A 27,865-nucleotide genomic window follows, 5' to 3' on the forward strand; every position below is an offset into this window, starting at 1 on the left:
GGGAAGTCTTGAAAACTTTGGGCCAATATTACTGAGATGCAGCAGTTGCCATTAAATACTCAGCACTTGCCTTTACTATGGTGCTTGCAGCATTTCCTGTTCTTGTAACAGGAAGTTCGTGGATGCAGGAGAGACAAATGCTGCAGTGCAGTAAATACCAAGGCATCTGTGCCAGGAACTGTGGGGAGAAACCCAGGCCAGTGTGCAGCAGTGGAGCCTTTTCATGGTTCACATTGCTGAGTTCGGGCTGCAATATTCCTTGCTGCAGCCACATCCCCACACAAATACCCTGTAAAAGGTAGCCAGTGGATCTATATTGTGCCGTAGCATCTATCAAAACCCTGTGCACTGGGGTGATGGGAGACTCCATAGAGCACAGCACAGTGGTATGAAGGGCCTATGGACAACTTATATGAGCTCCCTCCATTGCGTGCAAAGCGCATCAGTGGGGTGTAGATGAGGCAAAATTAGTCCCATGCAAATCAGCCCACCTGGATGATATGCATCTTAGAAAATCATGGGCCCCTGCAAAAATTTTCACTAGTACAGCACATTATTTCCTACTGGGGAAGTAATTAGAAGTCCAGAAGTAAGTAGCTACAGTGACTGATCTTCAGAAACAGGAAAAAAGAGTGATCTTGTCAATCTATCCTCACCTAATAAAGGTAACTTCTGCGCCCAGTAAAATAATAGAACATATCTTACAGTGAAAAGTTACATGTGAACTGGCTTGGATAGAAACACTAATACAGTAAGTGGATTGAAACCTGGCTGAAGGGTTCTGATAAACATTAAACAATCTACCTACAAGGAATTCTCTCTGTGGTGCCCTAGGATTTATATTAGGCTGGGTCTTGTTTAACATCTTCATTAATGATCCTGATAAGGGAGTAAACAGCCCATTAATGAAATTTGTGTGTGATGCTATATAGAGAAGAGCTGCAAACAGACAGGAAAGAAATAGTACAAAGGGAGCTGGAGTAGGGTTACTATATCTGAACATTCAAAAAAGAAGACAGTCCACCAGGGGGTTGGGGGCGGTATTTGCACCAGTATCTACCAACTCGCGTTGTATTAATGTGTTGTTATACTGTTATATATGCTGTGCGCTACATGTTGTCTATATTGAGTATATATAAGAAAAAGTGATATGGCTTCCTCACCCTCCCGCCCGCTGCTGGCTCCCTCACTGCTCGCTTCTTCACCACCCCGTGCCCACTGCTAGCTCGCCACTCGCCTCTTCACCCTCCCCGCTCGTCTACTCATCCCTCCTGCTGCAGGTCCCTCTGGCTCCTAGGATCAGGGCAGCCAAGGGGTCTCCATGTGCTGTGTCTGTCGCAAACTCTGTGGCTCCCATTGGCCGGGAAAAGCACCAATGGGAGCTGCTGGAGCCACGGAGCAGGGCTTGCAGGCGCTGGCAGCGTGCAGAGAGCCCTCCACCACCAACCCAACCCAACCCAACCCTAAGAGCCAGAGGGACCTGCCGGGGGGTGAAGTGGGGAGTCTCGGCTGTGCTTAACTGGGGCGGCTCCCGGGAAGGATCCGGCAGGTCCCGACCGATGTGGCAAAATCCCGCATGTTTTTAGATATTTAAAAATTCCTCCCGGACGGTGATTTAAGAACCAAAAAGCCAGACATGTCCGGGAAAATACGGATGTATGGTAACTCTAAGCTGGAGAAAGTAAACATTAACAGAAAAAAACAGAAGAAAGTTCATCTTGGAATAATAGAAACTAATACATTGAGGGTGAAATAAACTGAAATGTAGATAGTCAGAATAGGGGAGAAACCATGGCAAAAGTCATTTAGGAGGCTAGCAGGCAGCAAATTGAACATGAGTCTGCAACATGATATGGCTGGAAAAAAGGCCAAAGTAATTTTGGGCTGCTTAGGGCTCAGCATGTCACTAGCAAGTTGGTAACAGTCCTTCTCTGTCCATTGTCATTTGTCCACAACTGGAATGTTGTGTTCAGCCCTAGCTTGATACCAAAAAAAAAGAGATTTACATAGTGAGATAAGCTCAAAGACTAGTAACAAAACTTATTAGGGGGCTGGATGAACTGATTTATGAGGCAAGATTAGAAACATTAAGTTAGAGCATGGCTAAGTGTTGACTAAAGTTAGGGACAAAACGGAGATTTTGAGAGGGTGCTAACAGCAAGGAAGGACAGGCAGCACTTAGGGTGGCATAAGGGGATAAGTAGGAGAACAGGGAGATTTGAGCTGGCTATCAGAGAATTCTTTCTGATAATCTCCCAATGGAAGTAGTGGATGTCTCATCCAATTAATTAAGATCAGCCGTGGCAAAACACTAGAAAAGTACAATGGGGAAAAATCCTGCATTGTCAGAACGGACTTATAGGGTATTATCCTGTGGGCCTTGCTCTCGATGATACTAATTCTGCATCACTGTAAATTGCCAGAGTAGTGTTACAGGGGCTTTAGTGTCAATGAGAATCTGCTCTTATGATTCTCTTCTCTAGGAGCCGGCTTCATCCCTGCATTTTTAGCACTTCAGTTTCCTGTCCTGTCTGGATCCAGAAATGAAAATAATTAACCAGGCATTTCAGTAACTCAAAGGTTTGGATTGAATTCCCCGTCTAAAAATAGGTGATTTGAACACATTTGGATCTTAGTTCATCTGGTTTGCCTGCTCTCTCCTGAGTTTCCCCAAATAACGGAAGAATGTTTCGGGAATCTTCTGTACCTAAACCTAATATTTCAAAAACTGTTTTCTAAAATGAATGGGGGCTGGTGTGTGAGTGTTGCTATCGTTAACCTTTCAAAATGTTTTTAGGCTTCTTACCTAGGTAAGGTGCTCGCTGCATTTATTTTGCACTGTGCCTCATAACTCGTCATGTCATGCTGAGAGAGAAATAAATAATTGCCTTTTTAATATATCAGCAGGGAGGAAAATTTGAAAAAGTCTGGGAAATTAAAAAATGTATCAAAAACTTAAATTGGGCCAGCAGGCCAAGTAATAAATAAGTAATGCATAAATAGTGTACAAGCAACTTGGCAGTCAAGAGGCCAGTGTGGGCATTAAGAGACATGAGTGGGAAGTGACAGATCAGGTTGATATTGCGGAAAACCTCCGTGAATTCTTTGCCGTCAGTATTAACAGAAAAAGCTGAAGGTCACATCAGAGAGACTAGAATACATTTTCCTAGGGGCAATGTGAAATGTTAAAAGGTTTTCTGATTATGCCAGAGCAGATAGTTAGGCAATTAGAACTGTGAAAAGTTGACAAGGCACCAGGTCCAGATGAATTACATCCCAGAATCGAGAAGGAAGCAGTAAGTAAAGCTTTGGCAGAGATTTCTGGTAGCCCTCCAAGGATGGGGTGGTTCAAGAGGACTGAAGGGGCAGAGGGGCTAATGCAGTTCCTATATTTAAACAGTGATCAAGAGGAGATCCAGGAAATTGCACCTTGCCTACAGTCAGTAGGTAGGAGCATAATTATATTGATAAAGGAGAAGCATATTCTGCTTATGCAAGTGTGTGATAATGGATTGTTTTCATGGATTCAGGGAAGAGAGCTGCTGTCTGATGAATGTGCTTGAATTTCTGAACCACATTATTGCACCAGTAGACAAAAGTCAAACAATGCCTATAATTTATCTGGATTTTCTGAGAGCCTCACATGCAAAATATTGATCTATTTAATAAGCATGCGTTAGCTACTAAAAATGATTAAAAATTAGTGTAGGTCGAAAGAACAAATAGTGTCAGTAACCAGAAATGGATGTAGCCTCTACACTAAACTCTTCTTGGATGTGATTTTGAGTTGTCGTCAAGGAGGGGCACCGACTACCACAGCAGCATCCTCTGCCTTGGCACTGCAACAGGGTGGTGGGGAAATCTGGAGAGCGAGCTCATCCCACACTCACCCCACAGCAGTGGCTCCTGTCCCACAGACAAGGGCCCGGCTCCCCATTCCAGGCATTGTGCACGGGGTCACAGCACCACTCAGGCCTGGCATCCTTGGTTTTGTGATTTCTGTGGGTGCAGAGGAACCCACAAACCCACACTGAAGCCGTCCCTGTCGGTAACATAGTTGAGGGTAAAGAGACAGCAGGAGCGTGAACAGACATTGGATGCTGTCCTCTAGTATTAGACTTGTTTTTTAAGGGTCTGATCCTGCATTTCTTACACAAAGCTCCAGTGATTTGACATAGCATTCCATATCATGGAGAAAAGGGCCAAATTGTGCTCTTCTCTGCAGATGCTGATGTGCTGTTCAGCTGCACAAATGGGCGGGACTTGTGATGGGCTATGCAAGGAGTGTGCAAGCCAGGCATAGTAGCTAGGGGGCGATTGGGGCTATGCTATCTACATCCACCATTTTGCCACAATAGCCTCGATTGAGCAGCTCATTCTGGGTAGCTCAGCAGTGTGAACTAGGCTGAAAATCGATCCCCTGTGTGTTAATGATATTTCAAATACTGCTAAATTTGATGCATCAAAGAAATGAAATGGCGGTAAGATAGAATGGTTGAAACCATTTGCATAAATAATCCTTCCTGAGCAAGTATCCACTAGCACTAAAAAAGTAAAGGAGACAATCTCTCTTAACCGCATCCTGTGTGATGTTCTGCTTTCCTTTGATGTTACTAAGTATAGAAATCGAGGATTTAAATTGGTAGGCCTAATAGCATGTTGAGCTTCTGGTGTGACAGTGTTCTGGCTAGAGGATAAAAATAATACAGTATTAGGAAATACAGTCAATTGTGAGCATGATATGGAATATGAACCAGAGTGATCTGGGGATGATCATGGATATAACACACACATGATATCTGGAAAATGTTTGGCATTATTTTTTGAGGTTTTTTTTTTAATGTATATGTTTGATGTAAAGCAGCCAAGATTATTCTGGCACTATCAACGGAACTAATGAGGTTACATTTGGAATATTGTATTCTAACAAAGTTACTGAAGAAGTGTAGCAGAAGCCAGTGACAATGATTCAAGATTTAGAGGGTAGAGTTAAGGGAGGACAGGTTAGACCTCCCTGGCGTGAATGGAAGAATTGAGTTACAGTTGGTGATTTAACAAAAGAGAGGAGTTGAGTAAAAGTTAAGGCTCTGATTCTGTCACCTTGAGACATTGGGGCTACTTGCGAAGTAAAGTTCTCCTCAGTCCTTTCTGTGTTATAATGTGCTGTGAAAGGAAAATGGCGGTACTGATAAAGTGATGTTGCAATAATTGGCTTAAAGTAGGAGATTGTGGATTAGGGTTAAGGAAGAGAGAAGTTGCTATACAGAGACCTATTTGTGAAACTGCAGAAGAGATAAGTAAAAACTGGTCAAATTATAGGTCATCCTGTATTTGGCAAGGATTCTCCTCCTTCCCTTCTCACCCACGTCTGCTATATTACATTGCACCTGAGTAGCTGCTGTGAATGGGTCCTAAACATTAGAGTACTAGGCAAATTAAAAGAATTGCCATTTGATTAATTAGTTTCACATTGTGAAGGTCATCACATCCTTGCTCAGATCTCTGTGGTCCTGTTGTTTGTATCAAATGGCACAGTGTAGGAATCACTGTTGTTCCAAGGCCTGTGATATGCAGGAGGGGTCTGACTAGGTAGTCATAGCGGTCTCTTCTGACCTTCACGGTTGGTCTCTGTCTAACTGTATTAGAATAGAAAACTTGAGCGCAGAACTGGACTTTTTCACTCCCAGGGCTGGAAAAGATGAGACATGGCAAAGGTGCATGCTGAGTCTATGAATGCAGCTCTCCTGACTCCACCAGATCTCCTTTGCCAAATTTAGCAGCTCCTAAAAAAGGGATCCCACCTTCCATTGAACTCACTGTGGAGAAGGAAAGGTTATGAAATAAACAGGACATGTTCTAAGGATGAATGGGAGAGAGAAAACCTCCATGTCCTTCCACCCTGTACAGCAAGAGAAGAGTAAGCAGAAGAAGGGCCCACCATGGAGGGAAGATGGCCACCCAAAGAGAAACAATATTTGATAATGGTACATAACCTCTGACTGTGTGTTTCTGAGATTACTATTAGTGTTGTTTAATAATGTCCACATTTAAATGAGGTATAGCCCTGGCCCTACAATTGCTCCTCTGCAGGCTGATGTCAGTGGGGCTCTGCAGAGGACTGGGGGCCTGAAGTGATAAAGGTGAATTTGGATTGGGGTGAGGTGCATAATTCACATCTGCTTTGTAGCTGGGGGGAAATTTCCTGAATGGAAATTTTGAAAGCATTCTTCACAATGGAACAAGCTACCAAATATATCTTTCAAATGAAAGCTTCAACTCTACAGAAGACAGCAGAAGGCTGTAGTCAGATCTTAATGCAGTGGAATCTGCCCCTTGATGTAGGAAAGTCCTTGTATTTTCTGGCTTGCCTTTGTTGTGGTTCTCTCTGCAGTTCTCCATGGTGTGCTTTTACTTATAACCCCAAATAGAAGTTGTAGGTTTTCAGCATCTTTGAGGAGCAGGCACTGGGATAGTCTTGTATTCCAGAACAATCTTCATAGCTGAACTGTTGCTAATTTGTTTATGATTCAGCTGTCCCAGCATGTAAATAGTGGTAATGACATGCCTTTGTAGTGGAGTAAGATGACCTTGAGTTTTGCTACAAATAGTAGAAAACAGTTGATAATTGACAATAGTAATTCACTGTGTTAAAATATGCCTGTGGAACTCATTGTCATAAAATATCATTGAGGCTGAGAGCTTATCAAGATTCAGAAAAGGAAGGGACAAAATGCAGATAAAAGGAGATGTAGAATTTTATGTCGTCATGTAAATCTGTGTGCAGCAGCATCTGGAATACTATGCAGTAGTGGTCACCCCATCTGAAAAAAGATATTGCAGAATTAGGGGGGATTTGGGCAAGACTAATTAGGGGCTTTGGAATACTCTCATGCGAAGGATGATTGAAAAGTTTGGGATAATAAAATAATGTAAAATAAGGACTGGTTTAGAGAAGGCAGATCAGGAGCTTGTCCTTCTTTCATAACTCAAGAACAAGGGGACAGTCCTTTAAATTAAAGGCAGAAAATTCAATAAAAGGAAATATATTTTGACATAACACATCATTAGACTGTGGAACTTATGGCTACAGGAAGATATTGACCTAGAATTTAGCAAGCTCCAGAAAGAGAATGACACTTACATGGATAGTAAGACTATCCAGAGTTGCTATAGTTAATTGGAACACATTTTGGAAGAGATAGTAAACTTCATGCTTCAGGGTTTAAATCAATATCTATCAGAGACCAGGATGAGAACTGATCAAAGGTTTTTTTGGTGCATGGGTGTGTGTGTGGTGGTGGAGACTCTTACACCTGTTTCTAAAACATATGGTGCTGGACAGGATCCAGTCTGGGAATCCGTGTTACCTAGATAACAAGAACATCTAGGGTTATAACTATAAAATTAGAAAAATAAAGTAGAGTTTTAGAAGGGGTATAAATCCTCCTTCCTGGGGATGTCCTGAAGCCGTTTTCCATTTTCTTCTTAGTGTACACACAACGTGCCTCAAGTGGCACATGACCAGGATTCATCACTGAATTTAGTCCTCTGGTTGGATCATTAGTTTCTCTGGCTTGGACCGGGTATTGACAGGGAGTGTGATGTAAATACTGATCCATGCTCCCCATAACTTCCTATTACAGGGTCTCTTGCATCATTCTCTGAAGCTAGTGCTGTCTGCTGCCAGAGACAGCACATTAGACTAGATAGACCATTGATTTAATTCAATATGGCAATTTCTATTGTCTTACGTTTTGGTAGAACTATATGAGTTGCTCAGGATGTCTTCACCCAGCAGGTATCCTTGCATGGGCTCCAACTCAGGAAATTGCATGAAAACACTTGGCAGATTGACACCCTCGTACTATTCAGGACTACTATGTCATAGATAGTATTAGCAGAACTAACTAACTAACTAAATAAGCCTTTACATTGTAAAATATTCTTCTTATTGAAAATGAGCATAACTTCATTATTTTGGCCAGAGGGCCTTCTACACTCTGTAGGGAGAAATGTTTAATTTTATTACAGTAGATTAAATTATGTTCTGTTCCTTTTTTACATGTTTTTTCCTATTAATAGAAAGGAGCCTATTTAAAATCTTTTATGTCTTGTTCATTTTGATTTGAGGAAAAAAAAACAACAAAGAAAAGGGAGGTCTTACTTTGTGAGTGTCACAGCAATAAAACAAAGCTGTACACGGGTGTTGCTTTGCGTGCATGTTGCATTGGAAATGTGTGAGTGTATTACTATTTTAAATAGTTCTGTTACATGAAGTGGTAATGTGTCCATACTACTTTGGGCTGTGATGTCCTCAGCTCATAGAAACTAAGCATGGTCAGTACTTGGATGGGAGACTGCAAGATTGCCAGCCACAAGAGTTACAAAATAATGAGCCAGGGCATTTCAAATCATTAAGAATCACAATTCTTTCAAGGCAGTACGGTTTGAGCCTTTGGAGGTAATGCTTTCAAACTTCTCTCCAAAGCCATGAAGGCTAGAAACATATGTTTTTAAATGAAATCTGAGTTTGTCACATAATCACATGACTCCAGGAGCTGAGGCTTTAAGGAAAAGACTAAAAATTGTAACACTCATCAGGTTTGGCTGCACTGGCACCTGCAAGGAAAGCCGAGGATGGAGCTGTGATTCAGTAGGAAGTGGTGTTCTTCTTTAAGTCACTACTGATGGAACCAATGCCCCGCATGATGGAAAGACACTGCTGTTTGGAAGATGCACTGTCTCAGTAAGTGCCCTGGAAGGCATTGTGCTAGCGTTCCTTAGTGCATGGGAGTGGCATGCACATTGCTACCCATAGTCCCTGCTCCCCTGGCCTGCATATGGGGAAGGTGAAGCCGTGGACCTGCCTTCTCTTCCCTGATCCCTTTGGAGTGTTCTGTACCCTAAAGGGAGTGAATAGTCTATGTGCTCCCTCGACCCTTCAGACTGGTATTCAGCCTGGTCCTTTCACAGTTCCCACAAGCAATGAGGGAGGGTCCTTACTCCCACTGCACTCTGCACCCTGGCATATGGGCCAGGCAGGATCTGACCTGTAGACTGGGAGCTTTGAGGGGCAGGGAACATGTCTTTGTCATCTGTTAAGTGTCATGCCCATTTCTGTTGTTATGTTAATAAATAACTTGATTTGAGATGTTGGACAAGACATTTAATTTTTGTGCTCCATCTCCCTACCCATGCCCCCCAAAATGGTCATAGTATCGCTTACCCACCAGAACAATGGGGACTATGCTGCGACCCTCCTTTATAAAGCACATTGCGATGCATCAATAAAATTTGCTATGCAAGTGCTTAGTATTGTTACAAATAATAATCGTAGTAATTAAAGCTCCCATAGCACTTATTACCAGTATGGGAGGGGGGGTTGTTATAGTGTACAGCCTGTTTAAATTCCACTGTGAGTAATTATTTTCTGCTTGTCACATTTTCCTCTGTTGTTTAAATTGGCTGTGGCAGTGTTTCTCAAGCTGTGGGTTGTGAATCCCTGGGGGGGCAGGGAAGTTGCACAAGGCAATCAGTGGGGTTGCAAAGTGTTGCACATTTTATTAAAATCCAAAGCAAAGAAAAACTCCCCCCCCCCCCGCCATTTTCTGCACAGCCTTATCCTTCAAGGCCATGTATTCTCTGTCAAGCTCATGGAACGAACACACACACACAAATTATACAGGCTTATCAGTGATACATGGTTTTACTCCTATCATTATAGTAAATGTAAGAAGGTTGTGAACATTTTTGACTTTGAGTATGGGGTCACAAACCTGGAAAGGTTGAGAAACTCTAGGCTATGGTGTTCTTCACTTGCTAGCCAAAACTGTGGTCAGATGTTGATGTGTGCTGTTGAGCAGCTGCTCAGTGTCACTCCAACATTGGCTACAGTTGCTGAAGCAGTTACCTTAGGCAGGGCTTCTCAATTCTGAAAGGTGTTCTTCTGAGTTGAATGGTGACTTGGAAATGGATGCTAATAATAAAAATAATTACAAAAGAAGACTTCTGGAAAGAATCCCGATCTGTAAGGAAAAAGTGACATTTTAAAAGAGCTGTGTTAAAGATCTAATCAGAATTGGTGGTGCCCTTTTAAAACCTCTTTACCTTTTCAAGCTGACACCACTGGTCTGCTCAAGTCATATCAGCTATGTGGAATTACATTATGTTAAACTACTGCCACCTGAAAATGTACATTATGGCACAAAGCAATAATTGACAATTTTCCCCCTGAATGTGGCTTTTGGAAAGGAGTGATTTTAAGGGGAGGGCCATTTGAATTATTTCCTGAGTACCTATGAGCTTAGGCTGGTAAATTCCACTTTGCCATTAGGGAATCTCACTGCTGCAGAGAACAAGGGAAAATCTGAACCCCCGTGACTATTGCTAGTCACCTGGCCCTGATGTGACCGTCAGTATGCTTTTACAGACCAAAAAAAGTCAAAAGTAGAAAATGTCAGGAATACGTGAATTATCTTGTGAAATTCAAGTTTCTCAGAAGCTTGTATTGTGGATGTAGAAAGTTGTGGGTTAATATGGAGTATCCTCAATTTCTGATGTACTTCTACACCACATAATGACTTAAAGAGGCATAGTTTAGTGCAATGGCCAAAGAGTACAGTTGGAAGACGCTTTTAATCATTGTTATTAAATTAGACGATTATTTTAGAGCTGTAATCCAGTTTTACACAGCATGATAACATTGTTGGTAATGGTTCTGGACTCAGACAAAGTTATGTTGAATCAACGTTTGTCATTTAACATTTCCTGAATCAAGGTAATATTCAGTGGTCCTTAACTGAATAAAACACAAAAAGGTTCAGTTGGAATAAATGCAAATGTGAAAAACTGAATTTCTCAAAGGAAGAATGTTTTCATTTGTGTTTAAACCAGAGCATCAGCTTATTGAAAAATGTAATTGATACTGGCTTGAATAGTGTTCCTAGAGTACATTAAGTGGGATGGCACATCAAAATAATATTGTATTAGGGGCAGAGCAATTTAAATAGTGCACAATTAGTCATAATGGATTTCTGAAATGAAAATGTACTGACATGCCCCTATTTGTGTGGATCAGATGTTCTTCATGAATGGCTCTCTAGACAAGTTCTGCACTTTTACTGCTAAAAATAAAGCTTCACTTTGAAATGCCCCCTAACATTAACTTGTGATGTAGCTATTATTTCCATGGTACCAGCATGCTAGGCCCTCTACAGGCCAGGGTGAAGACTAGGGCTTTATCCCTAAAGAGTTTACAGTCTCGGGGCCTACAGCCAATGCCTGCTGAAGTAAATGGGAGCCATGCTACTGACTTCAATTGTCTTTGTGTCAAGCCCTACATAGACAACTTACAGACAAAGGATGGCACATGGGATGCAACAGAAGCCGAATCTGTTGGGTAGTGATGTGATTTTATTTTAGGGACTTTTAGTTGGTTTTTGATACCAGGTATTCATATGTTTTAAAGATGAGTCTGAAAGGAGGAGAGAGATAACACATAGGAGACTTACTCAGGAAGGGTGTTTCAGCTGTAGGATGCCTCAGAAGCAAGCTGGGGGGGGGGAGAAAATCTTCTATCCTGGAAGATTTAATCACACAGCTTGGTATTAGTAAAAAAAAAATGTCCCTGAGACAGAGCTCAATGTTGTACTGATGACAGCAGTAATATTCTTATTTGGATTGTAAGATCTCTGGGGCATGGGTCATCTTTTGGTTCTGTTTGTGTCAGGGCCAGCTCCAGGGTTTTTGCCACCCCAAGCAGCAAAAAGAAAGGAAAATAAAAAAAGCCGCGATCCGAGAGGGAGTGAGGGACCTGCCACCGAATTGCCATCGAAGACCCGGACATGCCGCCCCTCACCGTTGGCCGCCCCAAGCAGCTGCTTGCTGGGCTGGTGCCTGGAGCTGGCCCTGGTTTGTGTAACACCTTGCAAAGTGGGTTCGTGGTCCATGGCTGGCGTTCGTAGGTGTGAACACAATACAAATAATAAATAACAGAATGAGTTCATCTGTTCATGCTTTAGCTTCAGTCCAGAATTTTGGCTAATACATAGATTTCTAACACTAACTTCAATACACAGTAGAAATTTTCTGAATCAATGCCTTTTTCTGATCATTTTGGATACACAGGGCCAGATTCTCATTTACATAAAGGCCTCTTTATATCACACAAAGCTGTGTAAAGTGGCCTTAGTGTAATGAGAACAAGGCCCATAGTACTCTGTCTGGCTAGATACAATATGTTTGTTTACTTATTAGCCTTTTAATTAATCAGATGTTCCTAATGATAAAATCTCAATTCTTATCTACAGTACAAAGTTTGAAAGGAAAACATAGTTTCTACATCTCTAAAAAGAAACTGATTTTCTAGAAACATCAATTTACTAACAGTGTACCTTCAGTCAGGCAAATTCTCAGAGAAGAGATGGGTCTTGCATTGTGCCATAAAAGTACGCAGACTTGGGCTCAGCAGAAGTCTAAATGTATTTTAGGGGTCTGCTCTCCCATTGTGATCTGTGATTAACTCCTGTTAGCTTCATAGCTTCAGTGACTCAGAGTCACATCAAATGGAGAACAGAAGCTTTATAAGAAGCTATTCAGCATCCTATTATAATGATGATTGATAAAGAATATATCTATAGTGAATGATGTGATATACTAATTTATTTAGTAAAGAGGTACAGAAGAATTCATTTTTATTGTAAGTCATTTCATCTGAATGGCCCAGTGTGTAGGAAAACAAACTTTACATGAAATGTAATTTTACATAGACATGCTTGTTATTAATGCTGTGTATTTACCATATATCACTAACCACAAAGCTAAACCAGTAATCTTCCTTGGTAAGTACATAACATGTAAAACACATACCTTAAACACAAATATTAAGCTGTGTAATTCTACCTCTGATACCATCCTATATGAAATCACACTGAAGAAAAACATATCCCATTAGGACTGCAAAAGGCCTGTCTGAGGTTTGTGTAACGCAGGTCCTTTCAAAGAGCAAGCACATACACCTAGTAGGGGAGGGGGAACCTCGTTGAAAATAAAACCACCTAGCTTTGAAATCTTGTCTGTTGAGTTAACTCTTAAGCAGGCCTTATTCTGCTCCATTGAAGTCACTGGGAGTTTTCCAATTGACTTCAATGATCTTGCCTTTGTGGAAGGAGGACCTCTTTCCAACTTCAGGAAGTATCATAGCCATGAGACAAATGCCCAGGGTATAATTTGGACATGATTCCCTGGTGCTTGACTTCTAACCTTTTTGCCACAACTTCCTTTCCTTGCTAGGATTATATTCACTGGTAAAAAGGAATGTGTCCACTTCCTTCAATTCTTTCTCCTCATTTTAGCCTTTCTGGGGTGTCATTAGCATTTTTAAAACCATCTTGACACTTAATACAAAAATGCAGTTTGAGGTAAGTCAGTGGTTCACCAACTATTTAATTCACTGCACTGCTTTGTAAAACAAGATATCATCATGGGTCAGCTTCCTTTCCCAACATTCCAATCTCCAATAGCTTCATTCACAAAATGTTTTATTCTACAGGACACCAGGAACAGTCACTCCTCTAAATCAAGTTTCAGACCATTGCATACGCAATACAAGTTTTGACCCGTAAAAATCATTGGGCTGGGATGAGGAGAGGAACAGAGCAAAGAGAAAGGTCCCGTTCCCTGTCTAAACAATATGCACAATGTCTATCTTTAGGAAATATCACCAGAAGACCCATCTCTGTGTAATATTTGAAATAAAATGATAAAGGTATTTGGGAGTATGATAAAATCCTGTCCCTGCAGTATCACACCTGTTCTGCAGGAGAATGCAGTGTGTGCTTTGCAGCTTGTTTTTTCTCGTGTCAGGGTGTGAATAAAGGCAAATCCTTACAAGCTTTCCCAACACAATCCCATTACAACTGCAAATATTTCCACATGTGGACACTAACACATGATGTGGAGCTAGGCATAAACCTTGGACCTTCCAAAAAACGTATACAAAGCAGGCTGACTCAAGCTCGTGATGATTCAAATACTGTTCTGGTATTGACTCCTGTACTTGACAGCAACTCTAAAATTGGATATTCCTCCTCCTCCTCCCCCACTCCATCTGTTCTTCCATAGTTCCCCAAGCAGACATTCCACAAGCTGTGCTAGTGAGCTCTAAAAGCCAAACTCTTGTGCATGTTTGCCCCATATTGTTATATTGTAATACTGTGTGCATTGGTTGTCCCTGTGATTCTGCTGGTGGCCTTTTAGCATGTTCTAGTTCAGTGATACTCAGACTGAGACTCAGAAGCCACAAATGGCTCTTGAATGTGTTTCCTGCAGCTCTTCGCAGCACATGATATTAAAAGACTGTGTCGTTTAATTATTAACCAATCCAAGTTATTAGCCAATCAGGATGCTATTACCATGTTATTAGCCAATTGTAGAATACTTGGTCAGTGATTTTTGCTGTGAGAATTTATATAACTATATAGAGTAAATGAAACAATGAATTCACACTGTTGTGGCTACTTTGGGTAATGTTCATTGCTAATTTGGCTCCTGAATCACTGAAGACTGAATATATTGGTTCTAGTTGCTTTTAGGAAAGCTGGAGTTTCATACTTCCTTGGCTTCCAGTGGAATGCTCATTTCTAAGGACTTGGCACATTCTTGCATATTTATATGTTACATATGAGACAGATTAGGATACTGTAGAACTTCCTGTCAGTCCCCAAAGCATCTGAAACTTTCATCCTCGTGCTATTTTATAAAAATGAAAAGTGCCTTGCATCAGGTGCATTTCAGAGACGTGCTCATTTTATTCTGTCATAAACTACCTTGAAACAATGATTGAACCATTATTTCTTCCTTGCTGCTCTTACAATGTGGCAGAATGTACAGAATAATAGTATGATCAGAGAGCTTTTACTGCATACAAACTCATTTGTGAGTAGTATAGCATGGATGTGTACTAGTTGTCAAATCAGAGTTACATGGAGGGACAATCCTATTAAATATGTCATAGCAGACAGGCCCGTTTTCAGTGTTTCAGAAATGCTGCAGTGAATTTTTATTCATATTAACACAAACATACATATGGACCACACTCTGAGGTCCTTATGCGGGTGAACTCCAGTGGGCCAGTGCCTGAGCCAGATTGAGCCATCTTTTTTTAAGCAGTGCTCCCCAATGATTTTCTGGTATGATACTGCTGTGCACATTCAGTGCCCACTGAAGTCATTGGATGTTTTAGATGTTTAGTACTTTACTGGAGGTGGAATTCACCTGACACAGAGGATTTGTAAACAGCCTATGCCCCACTTATATCTGTGAAATTAGGTTTATGTTGTATGCAGGGCTCATGCTGGCCCTCTGCACAGGGGCAAATATTTCACCCATGATTTAGCCCAGAGCGAGTTCATCTGAATTAGGAGTGAATAAAGTAAAACTAATAAGAACTGTGGGATTTGGCCCTTTCTCACACCACTTTATGCAGCTATTGGTATTGGTCAGTGTATTCAGGAATTATACATAGTAAAACTTTGCATGGCATGTGGTAAAGCATCTGCTTTCTACATGTTATCAGCCGGTTGCAGGGGAGTGAATTTGGTTTCATGCCGGATCCCAGCAGTGACAGTGGAAATTGGCGCTATATCATTTTCTGAAACCACTCAGCACCAGATGTGTCATGCTGGGCACCCAGAATCAGTAGGCCATTTTGAAAATTTACGGAAAGCGGCTTATTGACTGATTCCATTGTAAGAAGTGAGTGAAATCTTGAGGCTTTGCCAGTAACAAGCAAACATCCTTCATCTTTCCCCACTCTTCAAACATAGACACACCCAGCTTCCTGTTAAGGATTCTGGGTAGGCCTTTCTTGTTCTATAACTAGCATTTCCACCAGAGGGCATTAAAAACACCGGGAACATGCTACAGCCATCATATGCTTTTACGATATATTCTGAAAAGGCCAGACATTTAAGTGCAATAGCAGCAGTTTATGTTGAGAGTACACAGCTGTATAAAGTACTTAGTGCTTTTTAGTTGATATTTCTGTGGTCTCTCTCTCTCAAAAAAAAAAAAAAAAGCGGGGAGAGGGAGGAGAGCAGGGAGACACAGCAGGGAGAAGCAATGTGGGCTTTTGTGTGCCTGTGAACAGAGAGAAAGTGAGTCTCCTGCAGTGTGTTTGCTGTTTGTGCACTTGAAAATGCTGCATTGGGGGGAATGCAGTCAGGGGATCAGATGAATGGTACCAAAAATGTAATAACATATGTTTACACGTAACACCTTTGAATCCTGCCGGATCTCCAAATGGCTGCAGCCATCACAGCCCACAATGATAGTTCAGGGCAGGAAGTGTGGAAGAATGCCACATGCCGTTAAACTTAAGTGGGCTTTTAGATTGACAGTATTCAAGGACCTTTAACCAGGGCACCAAGAGCGACACCCCTGTACCTCTGGTATTAAGTGAAATCTTTGACAAGCAGGTGTCATTTCTGAAGCTGTACATCTCATCCAGTGCTGAGGCATTGGTTCAGAAGTGACCTACAGGAAAGAGTGTCACCTCCTGCATCACATCACTTCCTCTAGCACCTGAGGGAGAGATCTCAGCCACTTCAGATCTGGCCTGAGCTCTCTGCTGAGCTTGTGAGATTTGTCACCTTGATCCTACTGGGTGCTGAACCTCTCCCTGGAGGTGGTGAGTGCCCTCAGCTCCTATTGACTTCAGTAGAAATGGAAGGTTTCAGAGTAGCAGCCGTGTTAGTCTGTATCCCCAAAAAAGCCAGGAGTACTTGTGGCACCTGAGAGACTAACAAATTTATTTGAGCATAAGCTTTCGTGAGCTACAGCTCACTTCTTCAGATGCATAGAATGGAACTCCTGTCTGGGTGTTCCATTCTATGCATCCGAAGAAGTGAGCTGTAGCCACGAAAGCTTATGCTGAAATAAATTTGTTAGTCTCTATGTGCCACAAGTACTCTTGTTCTTTTTATAGAAATGGAAGGCATTCAGCATGTTTCAGGATCAAATCTGACCTAGCCCATATCTGCTTTTTGTGCAGCCTCACAGGATGAGGTGGTATGAGCTGCGGCTAAATATGTCACTTTTAGGGCAGGATTGTATATTAGACCTACAGTGTACCTTTAATTACCTATCTTGTATCATTGTATTGCATGGGTTGCTTCACTGAAACCACAGAAATCTTATTGTGAAGTCAAGTATTTTTACCCTCTTTCTTGTTTTTAAGGCCAATATAACATAAATGAAAAGCAACAATCATTGCAATGAAAAGCATACTTCATAAAACAAATGCTTAAATAGCCACTCACTCCAGCTGTGTCTTTTATGTACAAGATCTCTGAGGCAATGCTATGTGCTTACATAAGATCTTTCATAACATTTACATTAAAACCACTCATTATCTTACATGCAGATAATTTATTCAGCCTATAAATCTGTACAGTTATAGATAAAATGAAGATGAAGCTCTCCCCTTTCCAAGCATTAAAGGGGACTACATAGTCAAACCTAATATGTTTGCAGCTGCTTAAGAGATGTGGATTCTCTGTTTTTGAGTATAGTGGGGTTTTTACTTCTCTCTTCCTTTCATTAATGGAGAGCTTACATTTTGTGCTGTGTATACTTGGATGGTGGTCATTTTATGGATCTTGAGTGGTCATTTTATGGATCTCACATTTCAATAATAAATTTAAAATTGTTAGTAAATAAATCTCCAAACTAGAAGCAAAAATCCCACTCAAGCAACAAGGAATTAGCTCAGAACCTATGCAGAAATAAACAGGGAGGATTTTTTTCCTCAATGAAGACTGATTTATAAGATTGAGGGAGCAGAAGGGCAAGCCAGGCCATGAGGACCCTATTTCACAGCTGGCGCTGACATTGGGACCTCAGAACTCTCTCTTCTACAGATAAATAGCTAGAACTAGGCATCTGCTGCATTACAGCTGCCAAGGTCACTCCAGTAGGGACAGAGGAGGAGGGGAAAATGGTAGTAAAATCCATATTATAAGCAGCAGTAATAAAATGCCAAGTGACTATGATGATCATGTGCATGTACCTTTGGAATTATACTGAGATAGTGAAAAGTATTCAGTGATTCAAGGAACAACCCCGTAAATAATCATGAGAAACTTTTTTATAAAACATAATCCCTTTAAATGGTGTATCCTGCGTATTAGCACATATGATTAATCTTTATTTACAAGGACCAGATTCTCACAGCCAAGCTGCACACATTATCCAAATGGGTGTGGGGCAGAGATGGCTATCATGATTCATGGAGTCATAGTCCACTTTAGACAGGAGACATTTATTACACAAAAGTGATACAAGTTACAGACAAACAAGCAGGCTTCTTCACAGCTTGAGTCCCAGCATTGTCTCCTTTGCTTACCAAGAACACAGCCTGTCTGGAATTCTGTACAGCACCCAGAAACATCTCGTGGGCAGCAAATAAACCTTGCTTTATTATTCAGCAAGTAAACCTATTATAGTGATGTTACATTATCTTTCCACACCCACCCTCTCAATTCTGGGAGCACAGCTTAGAGCAACTTCTAAATTGTGTCAACAATAAGAGCCCCTTCGGGTCATTCTACAGGCCTGGGATTGCTCTGGCCACACCCACCAGGATGTGGATGGAGGCAGTTCAGTATCATCCATTTGACATATAGGAATGGAAGGCTTTCTCAAACTAGTAAAAACAGTAGAAACACTTTAAGTGTGGCCTCTGTAGCAACAGATATTTATCTAAATACACAATTAACTGACATCCGTTAAACTAGCTGAAGCTATTGACCGAAAATATTGCATTAAATAGGTTTCTTCCTAAGGCAGTTCATGGACAGGTCATGGATAATAGAAGCCTTTTGTATTTTCATCTGTAACTTCATCTTTGAACTGTTAATGTCTCTAACACACTCGATCTTTGGAGAGCAATCTGCGTGGGCGGGCCCTGTGCCCATACAGAGTCCCACTGAAGTTTGTGAGAGTCCATGGTGTGTAGGCATCCCCAGAGGTATCTTTTTGCAGGATCAGGGCCTTACAGAGACACCAGGAGATGGATACCAAGGGCAAGACTGTTGCAAGATAAAGCTTGTTTGTTCACATTATTGAATGATGGCACTCTTTTTCCTTTCCAACAAAATATCTTTTGTGATGCAGCAGGTCCTTTAAAAACTATCAATTCTTCTTAAGAGATGGGTGTTCGTTTGTGAGCAAGGTTATATGTGTGTTAGCTGTTCCACTGGCAGTAAGATAGATAGGTGGCAAGTAGTGTGGAAGGTGGGAGGGAGGTAATGCCTATAAGTGCTTCTGCTGCCCTTCATAGGAGTAGAGATGTGTGTCCACTAAGCTCATCGTTAAGTGTTTCAGGTTCTCCATTGTGACTGAGGCCATTACTGTAATATCCCTCTCGGTGAGGTCAGCACGTTCATGGAGAGGGGCAGGGCGCAATGTGCACTTTCTGAAACAAATTCTCCCCATCTGAAGGAAGTCCAGAGAACAAATAAAAAGCTAAAAGAATAAACAGCCAAAGTACTCTGTTCCCCACAGACAGAAATCCTTTTAAAGAGGGTCTTTACTGGAAGGAGTACCAAGCTCTAAATTATATAATCATGGCCTGGAGTTCTGGGATCTGATTCTCTGTGTGCTGGTAGTCCTTTGATTTTCATAGGTGTGGAGCCCGTGCTGTATATATCTGGGCACAGCGATGAGTCTTCTAACATCCACTCACCAGCAAGCAAAGGAAGGCTACAAAGTGCAGCGTCATGCCACAATGTGCCCTTTTTGCTACTGAGGGTGTGCAGACTTCTCCAAACGTACTTTGTGAGCTTGTGTAGGGAAACCGTACATTACACTGCCAGAAGAAGCTGAAGGGGGGAACACATTTAGACATGAGTCTTGCTAACGGGCTGCCATGCACAAATCTAGCTGACTTGTTTTCCTGCACTTGGCAATCGAGCCCAGTCCACCTGGCACTTGGGGGTAAGTTAAGCTCCCTCCTCTGCAGGAGAGCTGTGATCAGGGAGGAGTGAGGTGGCTGCGGCCCTTCTCTGTCAGGCCTGGAGAATGAGCGGAGCTCCCTCTCCAGCAGGCCATGGTTGCTGAACTTTGGGGGCCCAGAGCACATTTTGACTGAGCAGATAGCTCAGCTATGGAGCAGAGCCACTGGGAGCTCCCAGCAGCTTGCTGCTGCTGCTGCTTCTGCAAAACCTGCCAACCTTGTGTCCTGCTCTCCTGTCTCCTCTCTGGAAAGCAGCGACATGCATATTGAACGCCTTCCCCTCTGCCTCCTATGGGTCTGTTTTGATCCAAGTTTAATCAGTCTCCTTCCACATTAATAACATTAACACATGCACAAAATAGAAATTCCACTGGCTAAATCATTTGACAAGCTCCTCTCCCCGCCCCTCTGTGGACTCGACCACTCACAGGTTGTTTCTTGCTGGTTCTCTTATTTACCTTGCTAACACTTCTTAGGTCCACAGCACCACGTTCTAAAACCTTCGCTAGGAGGGTCTTTTCTTTACAACCTGCATGTGAGCAAGCTCGGGAAGAAGGGGGTTGTACATTTGCTCATACACTGCCGCAGATTGCCAGACCAAGTGCTCCCTTATGTCATGTAACACTCCTGAAGTGAGAGGAGACCAGGCAAAACAACAGTGATTGTTACTGATTAATATCAGAGAGGAAATACAGAGGGCTTGGTTTGCACAAAAGCAGACTACATTAAGTGTGACGCTCAGGACTTCTGACAAAGATGTGAATGATAGAATCCTCAGGACTAATGGCTTGGACTCAGTGGGCTTGCAGGTGCTCTTCACTATACTGCATTTAGTTCCACCAGTGCAATGCCATAGACTTCATCCTTCTCAGTGTATTGATGACAGATGAGCAGATGGATTTGGCCCGGTCTGGGTCCTGTGTGGCCTGGGGGCAGAAGGGTTATCATGCAGCTGCTATTGCCGCAGGATGAAGAAAAAGCTTAAAAAATAATAAAAAAGAAAAGCCAGACAAATACCTCTGATGCTGCTCAGCCTCCATTGTTTACCTCCCAATCGACTGCGGGCTCCAGTGGCCTCATTTGGGCCATGCCCTCTTGCTTACATGTGGGGCAGGTGGGTTCGCAGTATGTAAGAGGTGGCCTTGGAGCGGGAGCATACAGTACAGTGGGGCAACATTTTTCACCTGAATCTATTTATTCTCAAATGATGGATTCAGGTTGACCGAGACAGCTCATGGATCTGTATCGAACAGTTACAGTAAAAAAAAAAATCTTAAAAAGTACAAATTCTGAAAATTCCAAATGTTTCATTTTGACATTTTCACAACAAAATGTTTCTATTTTTTATTCTAAATGACTCTGTTTCAAAATTTTTCACTCTTAATTTTAAAATAAAAGAAGTCTCAAGGTTTAGGGGAAAAAAACAAAATATTTCATTTGAGGTGTTTGGTTTGACCCCAAACACTTTTTTTTTACTTCATAGTTCACTGAAAAATTTGATTTCAGGTTGATCCACTCCCCACAAATGTTTTATGGTTTTTCTATATGGCCAACCAAGCAAAAAATAATGCATACACAGTGCTCTAATGTGCAAGGGGTATGGATGCCCTGCACTGACATCTGTCCTACCTCCACCTTGTGTGGTGGGTAGGGACTTCCACAGATATGGAGGGAAGGGTCAGGAGATAGCCTTTTGTAAACAGATTCCTTTAGGAATTCATTTAGGTGGGAAATAGTAAAAAGGGTCACTGTTCCTTCCAGAACACACTCACCACCTTGACATAGCTACTCTTCTTGAGCAATTAAGAGATTCACTGGGAGTCATGGCAGTTCTAGTCTTTTTAAGCCTTCAGTCGTCTCCCTCTTATTGACCCCTGTAATGTTATCTTCCTTTGGTACTGAAGTAGTTTTTGTCAGACAGGAAACGTGTCCGTTGAAAAGATCAACACTGCACCAAGAGGGAGCTAAAATGCTGGTACTCACTTGGTTCATAATTTCTTAACAGTGCTGGGCAATTGCCATCCCTGAATTAGGCTAACTTCCAACTTGGTCTGGCAGGGTTACAAGGACCCCACCAACATCTTTTTCTGTCAGCTCTTTCCCCCACCACTCTAACTGGTACAGTTGGTGTAAGCTCCTATGTGTCAACAGCCACTGGACTCTGCAGAGAAAAGACTTTTGTTAAGTTACAGGAGTTTATTTAACCTTTTGTAACTAGCGACTCAGGTCAAACAATGAAGTCTGGTCTCTAAGCTAGCTTGGTCAAGATAGAAAGCCTGAACATCACCCGTGCATGAGGATTATTCTGCCTGCGTCAGTCAGTACTGTTTCTGAATAGCAATGGCTTTTGGTGCACATGGCCATTGCCTGTTCTCATAACAGTTCCTTCTGAAACAACCTGTTTGGCTATCTGAATCCCTCTGTTTGGGAGGGAACTTGTCAGAGAACTGGAGAATATGGTTGCTTTGCTGCTTCTGTATTTTCCTAGAAGAAAGTGGTATTGCACAGAAATCTGAGAAGATGAAATCCTCCATGCGTCTAAGTGTGGCATTTCAAGAGGCAATGGACATCTACAGTACATTCCAGTGGAGTGCTGGGATCCAAGTAAAAATGTCACCAGCAAAAAACACAAGAAGCTGGCTGCCAGGTGAGAGCACACAACATGAAGTTATGGACCTGGATAGCAAAGCTGAGTGTGAATTTGGATAGTTAACTAATGGACTTATTTGGACAATGAACATGTTGTGTATCTGAGGCCAAGCTTATTGGAAGAAATTAGCTTAACATTGCAAGTGAGGTTGGATATCTGCAAAGCTGGCGAAAACTGTGCTTAAATTTAAAATATTAACAGTTAAAGAATATGTAAATTGAAAAATGCATGCCAAGGGATGGAGGCAGAAGAAAAGGGTAAACAAACAGTTCAAACCATGTTTGTTTGCAGTAAGTGTCACAATACACATCACAACACACTCCAGCACAAAGTGTGTGGCATCATGCATGCAATAAAAGCAACCAGTTTTGCAGAAGCTTGTTTTTCTAGGCACAAATCGCAAAGAAAAATAAAAGCAAAATGTATTTCAAGTACTCCTGTAAAGAGGGAAAGTTGGAAGTAAACATGACTCAAGTGCTATGCATATCTGAAGGAAAAATAGACCTGGTCAGGCATGAAACACAAAATCACCAAAAGTATACAAGACCTGGAGTATAATTTTAGTTGGGTAGATGGGGAAAAAAAACAAACAAACCAAAAACCAAAACCCAAACAACCTATTGGGACCATAGAACTGATATTGGTCCATATGATGGGATTGTGATGAAAAGATTTTGTGTTACAATATCACACAGCATGAGATCAGAAATGCTAAGCATGATCCATAATGCACATATGGCTACTGAGAAGTGTGAGAACAGAGTCCAAGATATCCTATTCTGGTTAGCTGTGAATACTGCCACTGAAGTTAATTATCTGCGTGTGAGATCTGCAGTGAATACAGGGAACAGAATGCAAAGAGTCCCTGGAACCGCATGAGATTCCTGATCACCCTGGGTCCAGGTTTGGCCCAACTCTGTTAGAATTAAATGTGAACCTCTTATTAGCAGGCTTGTACTTTCAGTTTTCTTTAAGAATTAGCCACTGCAAGCCTCAGGTGAGTAGGGACAGGCAATAATAATCTGTTTCTTACAAGCTCTCCTGTGTTTCACACTTACTTCATGTCCTAGTTACTCTGAAGTTCAGTTTGCTGGTGGTAATGGAGAAATGCTTAGAAGGTCTTTGGTGAATTAGTGGAGAGACTCTTAGGAAAAATTAGCCTGATTTTGTCCCATCTGTGCATTTAGGATCAAATTCACTATGGTCTAAGAGGCTCATCTCCATCAACTTCAGCTGAGTTGTGCCCATGATGACTTTGACACTAAGTGATGAATTCCTGAAATAAAAATTGGACATTGGTCACCTGCCTGCTCAAGAAATACTCTGATATTCCACTTTCTTGGACAGCAATCTGCAGATTCAGCAGGGGGCCTAGCACTGGACCTTGAGGAGGGGTGTGTAACTTTTCCACAATGCTAGAACAAAGTGTAATCACATTCTGAACTACAATGTAGAATCCAATTCAGGGCTGTGGTTCAGCTGGCAGAGGAATGGTGGGAAATGTGGCTTTATGGCACCTTCATATCTGTCCAGTATTGGAGCTGGTTGGATGCTGGCTCTGTGCCCAGCATAATTTAGAGCATCCTCAGAGCTGCTCTAAATTATTCCCAACTGCCTGTGACCCCAAAGGGGCCATTCAAGAGTTGTGGTTTGCCATATATAGCAGCCAACCATATGTCCCCTTTCTCCCAGGAATGCTCCTGTTGAGGGCTAGTTCCATGCAGCCCTAGCGATTCCCTTTATTCCAGAGGAATCCTCAGGGAGCAAAGCAGCTAGACCAGGGGTCGGCAACCTTTCAGAAGTGCTGTGCCGAGTCTTCATTTATTCACTCTGATTTAAGGTTTTGCATGCCAGTCATTTTAATGTTTTTAGAAGCTCTGTTTCTATAAGTCTATAATATATAACTAAACTATTGTTGTATGTAAAGTAAATAAGGTTTTTAAAATGATTAAGAAACTTCATTTAAAATTAAATTAAAATGCAGAGTCCCCCAGACTGGTGGCCAGGACCCGGGCACTGTGAGTGCCGCTGAAAATGAGCTTGCGTGCTGCCTTTGGCACACGTGCCATAGGTTGCCTACCTCTGAGTTAAAGCAAGTGCTATGTGTAAGCTGACCTACAGACACAGCTGGAAATTAGCGTAAGACAGCAACAATAACCAAAAAATGTGAAGACAGCAGGTGTCTGTGTTGGGGCAGGAGCAGAGAAGTATACTATACCCTTCTCAAAGTGCTGGTCTCTAGCCAGTGAGGCAAAGAGCTGAGTGCAGAGCAATTTCTGATGCATGCATGATATCTGTTGGAATTTGCCCCAAAAAGATCTGTTATAGTCTCTGTGATTTGCCTCTTCTGCTTTGGAGTGGGGGTTCAATGTCTGTGGAGTGATTGTAACCCTTTGGGATACATTTCCCTTATAGATAGGGGGTGCAAACAGGTGGGAGATGGGGGCACTTCCATGTAAGCAGATATGGAGGGGACAGCAGTTTCTGTGGAGTATGCCACTTTCATCAGAATCTGCCTGCTCTGGACGGAGGAAAACATGAGGGGTGGGGAGATGAGGGCAGTTTATGTGGCATGCCCTGTATCCCTTCAACATTTGCACCCCTAGATCCTTTATCCCAAATGCTGGGAATGCAAGTGGCTGCTGAGCTACATTCTCAGAGGGAGGCATATTCTGCTACAACACCAGCTGGTGCATGCGCAGCTCCAGCGCTGACTGTGTGTAGAGGTGGGGGAGTGAGGACCACATCGCTGTCTTCCAGCTCTGAGCTGCCAGTTGCTGGTTGCCAAGCAGTTATCATTGTTTCTGTGATGATTGCAGAGGCTGTTGCTAATTGAAGAAGCCCCCACAGCATCTTTCTTTTCCTGATTTTATTTTAGAGGGACAGGGAGGGAGAGAGAGAGACTGAGATTTATTGCTTTACATTTTTATTTTATATTTTTGTGGGGGAGGAGAGAATTTCTCTCTGTCTCTCAGCTAGTGATTAAGTGATGGACTAGTTACACATCCTTATCTCTTCAGCTTTTGTGTGTGTCCCTGAAAACACACACACACTCACACACTGTAAAACCCTGTTTACCACTGCAGTGGGCACAAATAGGTGAGCATGACTACAGCCAAGGAACAAAATGCATCAGGAAAACAAGCCCAACAACAAGAACAGGTAATGCTGTTTATGTTCCTCAACTGGAAATTACTATAGATTTGAATTATATAGCTATCAATTTCCTGTATGGTTTTTGTTTTTGTTGTTCTCTTTGTTGGCTGTTACTAAAATTGCCACTTGAGTCACTAGTTAGCGGAGGGAGGAAAGCACTGTGGAGCAGGTGTGTGGTTCACTTGTTTGGGGCTTTTTTTGTTATGTTTAACAGTAATCAATAATGTATAGGTGAAGAGCGTTTAGCTCTGTATCTTCCTCTATCTGCTGTGTGGGGGTGATGTTTGGTACAGTGGGGTGGGATAGGGGTCCCTTGTAGTAATCCAAGCTTTGCATGTGGAACTTCCTAGGCTTTTTACAACTACTTTGTAGTTGGGCACAAAATTGCAAAAGTAGATTTCAATTGCTTCAGATGCATGTGTGTATCTAGTATGTATTTGCCAGATGTAGCCATAGTATAAAGTAGGCATAACTCCCATTGACTTAAATGGAAATAGCAGCTGCTTTCCCCACATCTGAATTTGATTTGCTATAGCTATGTGTTTCTCTTTGCAGGTGTGTGTGTTTTTATATACAAGCACAGTCAAAGATTTAATTTCCTTTCTGTTCCATTGTCTCTGCCAGGTTTTTGAATATGTGTCTCTGCTCATCTTCATTCTGTGCTTTTAGGCAAGGGGGAAACTTTCTCTGTCAGAAAAGCAGGAGCCACATCATTAGCCCTAAGTGATATGCAAGATAAGAAGTGGTGACATAAGGGGAAGTCAGGCTGAGATACAGCTAAGGACGGCAAAGATTTCAGAGATTTTTTATATGGCAGCATAGCAGCAGTTCCGTTCTCTCCACAACCCTGCTTTCCTCTACATATTGTCACAGTCTACAGGGAAATAAAGATGAATCTTGAATTCTTGTATTTTCTTTGTCTCCTTAAAAGATTGGAAGTTCACAGCTTTAATCATTGGTTAGGATAGCACAAGAGGATAATTTAAATCTCTTGGGACACAAATTAATTCTTAAAATAGTTTCTTCCTAGCTCAATACATTGAAAGCACCAAACATTTCCCCTGATGTTACATTTTAAAGATAGGTGGGGAAGGGAGAGGTTGAAATTTCATTGGGTGTCCTGCCTCCAAAGGTAGCACAATCTGATATTTATTTTCAGGGTGACATTTTACTAATGGCCAGAGCTTTATCAGCTGTTCTGTTAAAATGTGAAGAAAACAACTTTGATCCTGAGAGCAGAGAGGCTGCCTTTAGCTAAACCTGTCACCTACAGCACACACGCTCTCTTTTCATTGTTTGTTTTGGGACATACCAATTGTCATTGCTTGCTGCAGATAAAAATGAACAAAGCTGTATGTCCAGGAGGAAGGAAAATAAAAACTGCTTCTTGTGAACAAAAGCAGCTATAGGGATTCTTCTCCCCGAGCTTAGTAAAAGTGTTGATATTAGTTAGGCTCTGTCGGTTCAGAAAGTGTAAATCAGTTGCCTTTTGTAAAAGAGTCCTGCTTTTGTTTGTAAGTATTGTTACCTTCCTAATGCCATTTTGTTATTGACTTGTCCCTTTGTGACCTTTCCCCATTTTTAATGCACAGCATGTGTGTCCACCTTTTTGCATGATGCAAAGGTTCTTGATTGTTTCCAATCAGTTATGGAATTAAGTAGCAATTCAATCCATATGGTACATTTAATAATTCCCAAAGCGGGCATTGCCTCAGCAAAGCCCTAATGTGAATATGACATAGAAATATCAGGCATATATAAATATCAGTGGATATTAATCTTTGAATCAATACAAAAGTTTGCCAGCTGCTATAGAATTGTTGTTTTGTTTTCCCACTGCATAAAATGACTTGACACCCTGGGCCAGATCCTAAGTTGCTGTAAATGGGAGCAGCACCATTGACTTCAGTTGCACTCATTTACGCCAAATGAGGAACTGGACCCCATCAGACTTAAGTAAGTAGTTCATAACTGTAAAGTAGTACAGAGTTCACCAAACATTTCCCACTGGATATTCGTTTGTGGCTGTTCAAAATCACTATTCT

General features: G+C 41.8%; 1 protein-coding gene across 7 annotated transcripts in view; it reads left to right on the plus strand.

Annotated features, from left to right (window-relative positions):
• DPP6 (dipeptidyl peptidase like 6) overlaps window positions 1-27,865 on the plus strand; it is an 863,093-nt gene that overhangs the window by 422,510 nt on the left and 412,718 nt on the right. The window contains exon 1 of one of the 7 annotated variants that reach the window (XM_030550077.1): window positions 25,405-25,826. The exons of the other annotated variants lie outside the window; for them this stretch is intronic. Coding sequence (XP_030405937.1) covers window positions 25,770-25,826 — 57 coding nt within the window. The 5' untranslated portion in view covers window positions 25,405-25,769. Of the gene's footprint in view, window positions 1-25,404; window positions 25,827-27,865 lie in introns of those variants that run through there. 7 annotated transcript variants of the gene reach the window in all.

The sequence above is a fragment of the Gopherus evgoodei genome, chromosome 2, assembly GCF_007399415.2.
Source record: "Gopherus evgoodei ecotype Sinaloan lineage chromosome 2, rGopEvg1_v1.p, whole genome shotgun sequence".
NCBI lineage: Eukaryota > Metazoa > Chordata > Testudines > Testudinidae > Gopherus > Gopherus evgoodei.